Source organism: Nycticebus coucang, chromosome 16 (genome assembly GCF_027406575.1).
Source record: "Nycticebus coucang isolate mNycCou1 chromosome 16, mNycCou1.pri, whole genome shotgun sequence".
NCBI classification, from domain to species: domain Eukaryota; kingdom Metazoa; phylum Chordata; class Mammalia; order Primates; family Lorisidae; genus Nycticebus; species Nycticebus coucang.
Genome location: NC_069795.1, coordinates 77,502,215 through 77,514,656, shown reverse-complemented (window position 1 = coordinate 77,514,656; position 12,442 = coordinate 77,502,215). Strand labels below are relative to the sequence as shown.

The window sequence follows — 12,442 nt, the reverse complement described above, 5'->3', positions numbered from 1 at the left end:
TGTTTACTTCTCTCAATTATGTCAGCAAACCATCTGGAATTGATTTTATGTATGATTTATGTAGGGATCAGTACTTATTTGAGTTTACAATAGATCTATCCAGTTGATCCAACAATAGTTCTTTCAGAACCACCCTTTTCTCATACTTAATTATAAATGAGAAGTAAGAACCTGTGGGTTTTCAAGCATTGTAAAAAGATCATATAAGTATTCCAATGAAAATTGGTTACCATTGTTAATTTTGATCTCATGGAATTTGGATTTTTTTTCTCTAAGAACGATATACTATAAATAGTGCTTCGAGTTGTATTGCTTCCATGTTTTTGTATGAGTATGCAGATTCCTGTTGTTAACTGAGTTCAACTTTTATTCCATGATGGTCCGAAAAGATGCGAGGAATAATTTCTATTTTTTAAATTTGCTGAGGTTAGACTTGTGACCTAAGATAATGATCAATTTTGGAGGATGTTCCATGGGATGATGAGAATAATGTGTATTCAGTTTTGTTAGGATGAAATGTTCTGTAGATGTCTATTAAATTCAAATGTTGAATGGTTAAGTTTAAGTCTGAAAATTTCTTTGCTTAGCTGCTTATTGGAGGATCTATCCAACACTGCCAAAGGAGTGTTAAAATCACTGACTACTATGGTGATGGAGGAAATCAAGTTGCTCATGTCTGCTCAAGTCTCTTATAAATTGAGGTGCATTCTGGTTGGGTGCATAACTGTTAATAATTGAAATCTCATCATGTTAACAAATATGAAGTGACCATCCTTATCTTTCTTTACTTTTGTTGATTTAAAGCCTATTGTATCTGCAAATAAAATTGCAACACCTGCTTTTTTCTGCTTTCCATTTGCCTGGAATATAGATGACCATCCCTTCACCCTGAGTCTTTATTTATCTTTTAAGGTAAGATGAAATTCTTGTATACAGTAGATATCTGGCCTGAGTTTTTATATCCAGTCAGCCAACCTGTGCCTCTTTAGAGGACAATTTAAACCATTAACATTAATTGAGAATATTGTTAATCCTAGTAGAATTTTGGGTATCAAGTTTTTTGAAAGTCCAGTGGACATTTTTAATCCTTTTGCCACTGTGGAAGTTGGAATTTCATCGAAAGTTTCTGAGTGTGGGCAGTGCCTGTGGCTCAAAGGAGTAGGGTGCCAGCCCCATATGCTAAAGGTGGCGGGTTCAAACCCAGACCTGGCCAAAAACTGCAAAAAAAGAAAGAAAGAAAGTTTCTGGGTGAGCTTACTTTGGTGGTAGAGGATTACACTGATCATTATGGAGGATACGTCTGAGAATATCCTGGAGAGCAGGTTTAGTTATGGCAAATTTCTTCAACATGTGAATGTTATTAAAGTATGTAATTTCTCCATCATAAATGAAACTCATTTTAGCTGGATACACCATCCTGGGTTGAAAATTATTTTGTTTTAGGAGATTAAAAGTCAATGACCACCCTCTTCTAGGTTGAAAGGCTTCAGCAAAGAGATCTGCAGTCATTGTAATATTCTTCCCCTTGTAGGTTATGGTTTTCTTACATCTGGCTGCTTACAGAATTACCTCCTTCACATTAACTTTGACGAAGTTAATTATAATGTGTCTGGGAGATGTCTTAATTCAGGTTGAGTCGTGCTGGGGTTCTGAAACTGTCTGCTATCTGAATTTCAGAATCTCTTGGCATGTCTGGGAAGTTCTCCTTGATTATTTCATGAAGTAGAGCATCTGTGCCTTTCAGAGCAACCTTGTTGCCTTCAGGAATTCCTATAAGGCGAATATTTTCTTTGAATTATCCTGGAGCTCTCTGAGAGAATGATTTGTTTTTGTTCTCCACTTCTCTTCCTCTTTGAGTGTTTGGGAGTGTTCAAAAGCTTTGTCTTCAATGTCAGAAATCCTTTCTTCTGCCTGCTCCATTCTGTTATGGACGGATTCTACTGTATTTCTCAAATGTTTGAGGGCTACAAGCTCTTGTCTCAATGTGTCAAAATCTTTGGTGATTTTGTCTTTGAATTCATTGAATTCTTGAGACAACTTTTGAAATGCTCCTTGAATTTCTAATTCCAACTTTACCTCCATTCTATTAATCTTATTTGCAATACAAATTCTGAATTCGATTTCTGACTTCTCAGCCATTTGTTAATGAATGGGATCTTCTGTTGTGTCTGCCATGTTGTTCCTTGGGGGAATTGATCTACTCTGGTTATTCATGTAGCCAGAGGTTTTCGGCTGATTCCACCCCATGATTATTTTACACTGTTTGGCTAGATGAGCAGAAGGTGAATTTGGGTTGGGGGTTCCTGGAGTAGTGATAAACCAGCCCTTTGCCCAAGAGCTGGGACTGGTGTCTGTGCCTTTTCCCCTGGAGCTTTGCAAAGGACCCATACAATGCTATGGCCTGAGACACCGGGGACCTGCTTGGTGTGGTGGGGCTAAGTGGCTCTGTTTTGTTTTCAGCTGGTCTCTGTCCAATCCTACTGAATCAGTAACTCTCAGCTGTGGAGAAATACCAGCAACTAAGACACCCCGCCCACCATGGGCAACAATTGGAAAAGGAAAATCAAACCTTCCCACAACCACATACCCAGGGTACCACTTTGGATAGTCTTTGGGTGATTGGCCCAGTTCGAGAGGTCCAAATCTTTTGTCCCAGTTAGCACTGGTCTCAGGTGGGAGAGTTCAAAAGGTCTCCAACACTAGATAGCAGGGGTCTGCTGGCAGCTCGAGTATGACTTGCTCTGGTGCTCCATGAGGTCAGAAGTACCCCCCCAGCAAATGAATTAGTCTGGGGAGGTTGATGTCTCCTTCCCCACCTTGCACCTCTGTCACACCCAGTCACTGGTAACCCAACAGGGCTGTGACCCAGTTCCCTCCAATGAGCAGATGCTCCAGGGGTTTGTGCCTGCCTGAGTCACAAGGCAGATCTATGTCTCCTCAGCCAGGCCACTGCACTTTGCCACCAGCCGGCAGGGGGAGCTGAAGCCTGACAACCTCAGGTGCTTAATGGAGGGTGGGCTGGTTCACTCAGTTCCAGCCCTGCCCCTGATTGATGTTGCTGCCACTTATAATCTCACAGAATTTGCGTTTCTGTCCCAGCTGTATTCCCCTGTGGGCCAGGCACTGTTTGACTTCACAGAAACTGCCACTCAGCCCCACCCTGTGCCGCTGCCTGAAGCAGCATTTCTGTCTCTGCTGCACTCTGTGTTGGAGTCGGTGCAGTTAGAGCTCACACTCAGCTCTCTCTGTTCCTGCCTTTCCCTGGGCTGGTGCTGTTGCCCTGCATGCTTTTGTCTCAGCTATGTTCCCCTGGGGGCCGGGTGCTTCTTAGCCTCACTAAAGCAGCACTTCTTACTCAGCCCTGCCCTGGGAGTATGCCGTCTCTGTGTGCACATATTCTAGTCTCTATCCCCACCACGCCCTACACAGGCCTCAGGGATACCCTTTGCTCACCAGGCCTGTGTTTCTGTCCCAGATCTGTCCACCAGTGACTGCCACCAGAGGCCCAGCTTTCTCTGGTGGGGAGTCTCTCTCCAAAGTATCCCCAGGGGTGTGAGCCTTATTCCCACCGCTGCCACTGCTGCTCTGTGCCACGGGACATCGCTTCTCCCTCTCCCGTATGGCTCCCTCCATCCACAGTCATTTCTTTACACCTGTGCCACTGAATCATCACAGACCTGCAGCAGCCCACGCCTCTGGAGAAAATGCCCAAGAATCTGGACTCCATGGGGGACAGGCTTCCAGACCTTGGGGTGAGAGTGCCATGGCACACTAGTAGGTCCCCTTGTGGAAGGAGTTCCAGTTTTTAGGAGGTCTCTCCCGTGGGATAAAATAGGAAAGGATCTGAACTCTGCTAGCTTGTTTTAGAAAGTATACTGCTAGCTGTTCTCATGAGGGAGGGGACTCCTGTCTGCTTGACAATGGATTTTGTACCTATTGTTTGTTTCCTTGGGGTCGCAGCTCGCCTCAGCAGGGTTGATGTGCATTCTTCAACCTTCTCTCTTGGCTCAGCTCCAAACCATCAGCTTACTTGCTAAACTTCTGTTCTTTAACTCTTCTTCTGGACAGGAGCCTCTTTGGAAAGCTGGCTCCCGTCAGCCATCTTGCCTCCGTCCTCCTGCAAAACTTTTCATCATCTCAAACTGGGAACTTATTTGGAATGGGAACATTAGTGAGAACAAAATTCGATGAATTAAAAAAACTCTTTCGGGGGTGGGGGAAGGGTGGCGCCTGTGGCTCAAAGGAGTAGGGTGCTGGCTTCATATACCAGAGGTGGTGGGTTCAAACCCAGTCCCGACCAAAAACTGCAAAAAATAAATCTCTTTTTATAGGAAATAAGAAATCCACATTATAGAAGTCCAGGAATTATTTTTGCAATTCCCTAAAGCTTAAACAGCCTACCTTTTGTAAGCTGAAATTAGTTTGCATCCTATCCTTAACATCCTCAACTCTGACATTCCTATAACATCATTAAAATTTGTAGTATCTTTTCGAACATTTTCAGTTTATTTACTAGAGAATGTCATAGTAAAAGATAATTGGTTTCCTCTTAATTACACAGTAGATCTCCTATCACTCATCCTGCCTTTATAATATCACTCATTATTGATTAGTAGAAGGTACAATTCAAAATAAAGCAGCAGAGAAGAAAAGCCACTTATAACGCTATGCCCAGAGATAAACTTTTAAAACATTTTTCTACATGAATTTCATCTCCCCTTTTTTACTTAATGTTGTATAATAAAGAAGCATCATATGACTTATAAACGGTTTTTATGAATAATTTTTAATTGCTGCACAACATGTAATCTTACATAATTATTTAACCTTCTTGACACATTGGATATTTAGAATATTCCATAATTCCCCCAATATAAACAATACTAAAGAGAATACCTTCTGAGTATTAAAACATTGGGTTTTTAAATAATTTTCTTAGGGTAGATTTCTATAATTAATTAGACTTTTTTAAAATTTAACTTCAGATTATTGTGAGGGTACAATTAGGTTACAATGTTTGCATTTGTTAGGTAAAGTTCCTGTTGTAGTGGTGTCCTGCACCCGGGACATGTGCCATATACCCTTACTTTTGCCAGTTAAATGTGAGCACAACCATCCTCCTCCCCCTTCTCCTGCCCCTCTCGCCTTTCCCCTCCCTGAACTTGAATTAAATTGAGTTTTTCTCTTGTGTGTGTGTGTATGAGATTGTCTCCTAGCTACGTATTAATACTGAGTACACTGGATACTTACTTTTCCATTCTTGTAATACTTAGAAGAATATGTTTTGACTCCATTCAGGTTAACGAAGGACAAAGTCTCCATCTTCTTTTATAGCTAAATAGTAGTAGTCCATGACATACATATACCACAGTTCGTTAATCTGCTCCTGGTTTGGTGAGCATTTAGGTTGTTTCCACATCTTGGGAATTGTAAATTGAACTGCAGTAAACAATCTAGTGCAAATGTCTTTACGATAAAATGATTTTAGTTATTCTGGATAGATCCCTAGTAATGAGATTGTAGGATCAAATGGGAGATCTAATTTGAGTTCTTTGAGGATTCTCCACATGTCTTTACAAAGAGGCTATGTTAGTTTGCTGTCCCACTAGCAGTGTAAAAGTTTTTCCTTCTCTCCACATCATTGCCAGCACCTGCAGCTTTGGGACTTTGCGAAATGGACTAATGTCACTAGGGTTAAGTGATATCTCAGGGTAGTTTGATTTGCATTTCTTGGATGATTAGAGACAGCAAACATATTTTCATATTTGTTAGCCATTCCTCTGTCTTCCTCAGAAAAGGTTGTGCTCATGTCTCTTGCCCAGTGATAGATGGGATTGTTTAATCTTTTATTGTTGATTAATTTGAGTTCTCTGTAGATCCTAGTTATCAACCCTTTGTCAGATTCATACTATACAAATGTCCTTTCCCACTCTGAAGGTTGTCTGCTTTAATTGTGGTATACTTACCTGTGCAGAAGCTTTTCAGCTTAATTAAGTGTCATTTGTTTATTTTTGTTGTTGTAATTGTCACAGACATCTTCACAAAATCTTTCCTCACTCAACATTATCAAGAATTTTTCCCACACTTTTTTCTAATATTTTTATTGTGTCTTAGATTTAAATCTTTTTTTTTTTTTTATTGTTGGGGATTCATTGAGGGTACAATAAGCCAGGTTACACTGATTGCAATTGTTAGGTAAAGTCCCTCTTGCAATCATGTCTTGCCCCCATAAAGTGTGACACACACCAAGGCCCCACCCCCCTCCCTTAGATTTAAATCTTATCTCCATCTCAAGCCAATTTTTGTAAGTGATGAAAGGTGTAGGTCCAGTTTCAGTCTTTTACGTGTGGTTATCCAATTTTCCCAATGCCATGTATTGAACAAGGATTCTTTTTCCCAGTGTCTGCTTTTGTTTGGTTTATCAAAGATCAGATGGCAAGTAGACACTGATTTCATCTCTGGGTTTTCTATTCTATTCCATTTGTCTATTTCTGTGTGCTAGTACCATGCTGTTTTGATCACTGTAGTCTGGTAGAGTGATGCCTTTGGCTTTGTTTTTATTACTAAGAATTGCCTTGCCTATATGGGTTTTTTCTGGATCCATACAATGCGACGTACTCTTTTTTTTTCCACTTCTTCAAAGTATGATGTGCTATTTTATTGGGATTACATTGAAGCTGTAGTTTGTTTTAGGTAGCATAGACACTTCAGCAAGGTTAATTCTTCCCATCAAGAGCGTGATATCATCTTCCATTTATTTCTCTTCTTAGGGTTTCATAATTCCCTTTGTGGAGATCTTTCACCTCTTTTGTTAGATATATTCCTAAGTATTTCATTTTTGATGAGGCTACGGTGAAGAGAATTGTGTCTTTGATTTGCTTCTCAACTTGGCTGTTATTAGCATATGTATACAAAGACACTGATTTCTGGGCATTAATTTTATACTCTGAAATGTTACTATATTTCTTGATCACTTCCAGGAGTCTTGTGGTTGAGTCTCTGGGGTTTTCTAAGTATAAAGATCATATCATCAGCAAAGAGTGAGAGTTTGACCTCCTCTGCCCCCATTTGGATCCCCTTAATATCCTTCTCTTGCCTGATTCCAAGAGTTAGCTCAAGAGCTTTATCCTTTAGCTCTGAGATTGTTTCTTTTCCATGGTCTAATCTGTTATTAATACTTTGTACTACATCTTTAAGTTCCCTGAATAACTCCTTCAATTCCTTAAACTCTGATAATTTCTGATTTATTTCTTCAATTCCTTAGATTCTTTCTAATTTCTTCATGTCTTTCATTCATTATTTGGGTCAACTTTTAGATTTACTTTTGTTGATTTTCCACTTTCCCTTCAGTTCCTTCCATTATTTTTTCTATGCACATTTTAAATTCTCTTTCTGTGATTTCCATAGGTAGAATCCTCTGTGGTAGGTACCTCATGATCGCTTTGGGGGGGCTGCTCTGTTCTGGTTTTCATGGTGCCAGAATTTTTCTTTTGGTTCCTCTTCATGTGTGTTTCTTCTTCACTTTCTTCCCCTGCTTTTTTTGCTTACTTTTTCCTCCATTTTCAATTACCTTGTCTCTGTGGTTAGGTGTTGAAGTGTCCTTTTGGTATAGTGCCAAAAGGAAGAGAAAACAGAACAAAAAGAAAAATATAAAGTGTAACAATGAAAAAGGAATATATCTTAGTTAAAGATAGTTAAAAAAGTAGAAAAATAACTACCAAAAGAGAGAGAAAAGGAGAGAAGTAGAAAAGAAAGAAAGAATAAAAGGGGCAGAAAAACCATAGCAAAAATGGAATCCTTGCTATTGATGAAAGTAAAAATGAAAAGATAAAAATACAACAAAAGAAAAAGATAACTAAGCAGAAAATTGAAACTAAACAAAATATTGCCCAGACTCCAGTTAGTATTCCAAGAAGATAGCGAAAAAGAGAAAAAAAGGGTAAATAATGCAATATATTGCCTGGACACCAGATGGCACTGTGGGGTTAGGAGTCACAAGACATACACAGTCGATTGTATGTATTTTGGGGGGCAAAAGCCACTGTCTAATTGCCAAGGACACCCAGTCCCAATCTTCCTGATTTATTTGCCCTCAATCAGTGCTTGGTTGCTTCACTAGCATTCAGTCCCCACAGGGATGGGAGCCTGAAGCTCTTGTCAGACTAATTAGGAGACATGCTTCAACCTTCCAGTGCCTATTGGCCACAAAGTGGCTTTCCTAGGGATGTGGGAGCTGCCCAACTCACCCCAAGGATAGGTGCCCGAGCTCAGCAGGTACGCCAGAGCTGGCCACATACTAGGACCCTGCAGAGCGTTCCTCCCAGGTGGCCCTCTCACATAGATGGGGTCCTGTTAGTAGCTGACTGATGGCAAGTTCCATCCCACCTGGTTGTTCAGTTCTGGTCACCAGGAGCTATTGAAGTACATTCGTTTAAGTCCTTCCAAGACAGCTCCAGCGAACCCCCAAGTGCAAGAAAAAAACACTGCATGATCCCTTTCTCTAGCCTTCTACCTGAGGGCCAACCAGCCTCTGCCTACACCAGGCACTCACCGTCTGTGCCAGTCTTCCACTGCTCCTGACTTTCTCCCCACCATTGGCTCCTGAAGTCCCCTGCTGTTCCACTGTTTCCCCTGAGTGATGCTTCTGGAAGGATAACCCAGCCAGAGGTGGCTGGAGTCTTCTCTACCCTGTCGTACCATGAGTGGCTGCTAAGATGTGTCTCCTCCACCATCTTGCTCCACCTCAAGTTTAGACATTTTTAAAGCTCTAGATATCTATTGACAAGTTGATTTTCCTAAAGTATGTGTGAATTTATATATCTAACAGCAGTGTGAGAGGATGTTTCCATGCATTTTTAAAAAGTTTTTGGAATTTTTTTCTATTGTGGTAAAATATATATAACAAAACTTACTATTTGAGTAGAATCATTTGTTCATTTGTATCTGGCTAATTTAACTTAGCTCAGTGTTTTCAAGATTCAACTGTCTTTAGCATATATCAGAATTTTATTACCTTTTTACGCTGAATATCCATTGTATGTACATAACCACGTTTGTTTGTGTTATCATTGATCTGCTGATAAACAGTTGATTTGTTTCCACTTTTGGTTATTGGTGAAATAACACTTCATTGAAGATTGGCATACAATTATTTGGGTCCTTGTTTTCACTTCTTTTGTATATATACATAGGAGTAGAATTGCTGAGTCATATGCTAATTATATGGTTAGGTTTCTGAGGAACTACCAAACTTTTCCACAGAGACAGTACCATTTTATATTTTCATCAGAATATGAGGGTTTCACTTTTTTCCATATCCTTGCCATTTGTTACTTTGTTGTATTGTTTTGTTTTAATTATAGTGTATCTTCTTAGTAAGTATGAAGTGATAGCTCATTATAACTTTGATTTGCATTTCCCTAGTAACTAATCATGTTAAGCATCTTTTCATGTGCTTTTTTGGCCAGTTGTATATCTTCTTTACAGAAACGTCTATTGAAGTCTTTAACCCACTTTTTTAATTGGGTTGTCAGTGGTTTTGTTATTGTTGAGTTGTAGGAGTTCTTTAAATATTCTGAATATTAAACCCTTTCATATGTCTGATTTGCAGATATTTCCTCACATTCTATAAGTTGTCTGTTTTTTAAATAATGCCCTTTGGTGTAGAAAAGGTTTTAATTTTGATGAGTTCTAATTTTTTTTTCCTGTCACATATATCTTTGGTGACATATCTAATAATGCATTGCCAAACCCAAAGCAAATGAAGATTTACTCCTATATTTTCTTCTGAGAGTTTCATGGTTTTAGATCTCGTACTTAAGTTGTTGATCTATTTTGAGTTTTTTTTTTTTTTTTTTTTTTTTGAGACAGAGTCTCATTTTGTCACCCTCACTAGAGTGCTGTGGCATCACAGCTCATAGCAACCTCCAGCTCCAGGGCCTAGGTGGTTCTCCTGCCTCAGCTTCCCGAGTAGCTGGGACTACAGGCACCCACCACAACGCCTGGCTATTTTTTGTTGTTGCAGTTTGGTCAGGGCCGGCCTCGAACCCACCACCCTTGGCACATGGGGCCAAGCACCCTACTCACTGAGCCACGGGTGCCACCCTATTTTGAGTTAATTTTTATGTATGTATGATATGAGGTAGAGGCCTGCATGCTTTTGCATGTGGATATCCAGTTGTCTCAGCACCATTGTTGAAGAGACTCTATACATTTTAAATAAATTTTGATTGACTAATTTGATATCTTATAAATGTGGATTTATAAATTCTCATTGTCTGCCTGACAGCCTAGTAAAATTACTTTTGGTTGTTTGTCTATTTTCCTCTTTATTCAAATATATAATGAGTGCTAGAAAAATACTTTGTACTCTATGAAGCAAGTTTCTTGTCTGCTACAGGAGGACTGTTGTAAGTGATTATCTTTTTTATTTCCATTGAAACATGTAAAGACTAGTCACTCATTTTAACTACAGATACGTTAAATTATTATTGGAGGTATAATTATACTTAAAACAATTTCTGCAGAGCCATGTCTCATTTAAATTAAAATACTGTGTTAATATTTTGCTTGTTTCTTTGTTGTTTCTGAAAACTATAATTTATCTTTATGGTATAACCTTCTGTTATGTGTTCTCTTTTATTTTGGTGTTTTTTCTGATATTTTGTATTGATGATTTTTAGCCAACAGAAGCTGTTCCTCCCTCTTCTCCCACTGTCCCTGTGATCCCTGTCCTGCCAGTCCCTGCTGAGAATACTGTCATCTTACCCACCATACCACAGGTTTTTATTAGTTTCTTTTTCTTTATAAAATTTTTATTTGCTTTTAATGTTTTGTTTGTAATATTTTAAAACTGTTTTAATTGTTTTTTGTTAGACTTGGTAATTTGTTTTGAGCTTCAGTTGGTATTTTTCAAGAAATAGTTGGCATTTAATATAAAATGAGTTCAGCATTTGCCATTTCGTTAGGTTGTCCATGAAATAGAACACATTCTAAACTCACCTTCATAATATTGAACCTTCTTAGATATACATGCCTTTGGTACTTGTACATCTGGTTGAGATAGTTTTTAAATATTTTTGCAATAGGAAATTTTTGTTTATTTTTTCCAAAGATAGAAAAAATGATGGTACTCCTGTTATAATACTCGACATGTCATTTTATATGGTGGTTTATTTGCCAGTATGTATTTATCTTCTTTGGAAATAGTCTTTTTTCTGTTATTTATTAGGTACAAATAATAACTAGTATATCTGGAGTATATGTGGGTCATTATGAAAATTTTGAGATACGCAAAAATCAAGAAACATAACATACATGCAAATGAAAACAATTGAAACCTGCCCAGCAACACCAGTCAGCCAAGCAAGTTGAAACTTGTGTGGGTTGTTCGATGTCCTGTAGCACAGTGGTTACAATGCCAGCCACATATACCAAAGTTGGTGGGTTGGAACCCGGCCCAGGCCAGCTAAAGCAACAATGACAACTGCAACAAAAAAATAACAAGGCTCTGTCTCAAAAAAAAAAAAGGCAGAAAGAAACTTGCATGGGTAAGTCAGAATGGATGCTGTCGAGGCTGGGCACAGTGGTTCATGCTTGTAATCCTAGCACTCTGGGAGGCCAAGGTAGGTGGATTGCTTGAGCTCAGGTATTTAAGACCAGCCTGAGCCAGAGTGAGACCCCGCCTCTAAAAAATAGCCAGGCATTGTAGTGGGTACCTGTAGTCCCAATTACTCGTGAGGCTGAGGCAAGAGGATTTTTCTCTTGAGCCCAAGAGTTTGAGGTTGCTGTGAGGGCTGTGATGTCACATCATTCTACCCAGGATGACAAAGTGAGACTGTCTCAAAAAAAAAAAAAAAAAGTAAGGATGCTATTGACAGTGTCTCTTGGAAATGAAGTAATGGACTATAATACAGTCTGTCTCAAAACTTTCATAGTGACCCATATATAGGAACTGTTGTGTTATCTTCACAACTTTTCTATAAACCTGAAACTATTAAAAATAAAAATTTATTTAAAAAATTGTATGTAACACTTAAACAACCAAATATTAGAAAATCTGATTTTTCTTTTGTTTTCAGAGTTTTACTAGCTCCAAGAGGTAGTTTCTTGAGATATTAATTGCCCTTTCAACAGTTATCTAAAGTCAAAATAATGGTAGCATTTTTAAGTATAATAATAATTATAACCTTTGGTCAGAAAGAGCTCTCACTCTCATTTAAAGTGTAAATAAATGTGTTCCTATATATATTTTTTGTTAATGATCTGTAGCAAAAAACCTCAGTAAACATATGTTTACTGTATAAATGTAGTTTCAAAAGTCCCAAGGGAAAGAAATGAGATAGCAACTTTAATTATTCACCTCTCAATGTTATTCTCTTCTCCTAAAAAATAGAAATCAATGAGAACATTTATACACAATAGGATTCTAGGGAAAAATTAT

General features: G+C 38.7%; 1 protein-coding gene across 22 annotated transcripts in view; it reads left to right on the top strand.

Moving 5' to 3' along the window:
- Positions 1–12,442, top strand: part of DLG1 (discs large MAGUK scaffold protein 1) — a 354,406-nt gene that overhangs the window by 163,282 nt on the left and 178,682 nt on the right. For 11 of the 22 annotated variants that reach the window (XM_053565038.1, XM_053565037.1, XM_053565036.1 and 8 more), the window contains exon 6: positions 10,683–10,781. The exons of the other annotated variants lie outside the window; for them this stretch is intronic. In XM_053565038.1, coding sequence (XP_053421013.1) covers positions 10,683–10,781 — 99 coding nt within the window. The remainder of the gene's footprint in view (positions 1–10,682; positions 10,782–12,442) is intronic. 22 annotated transcript variants of the gene reach the window in all.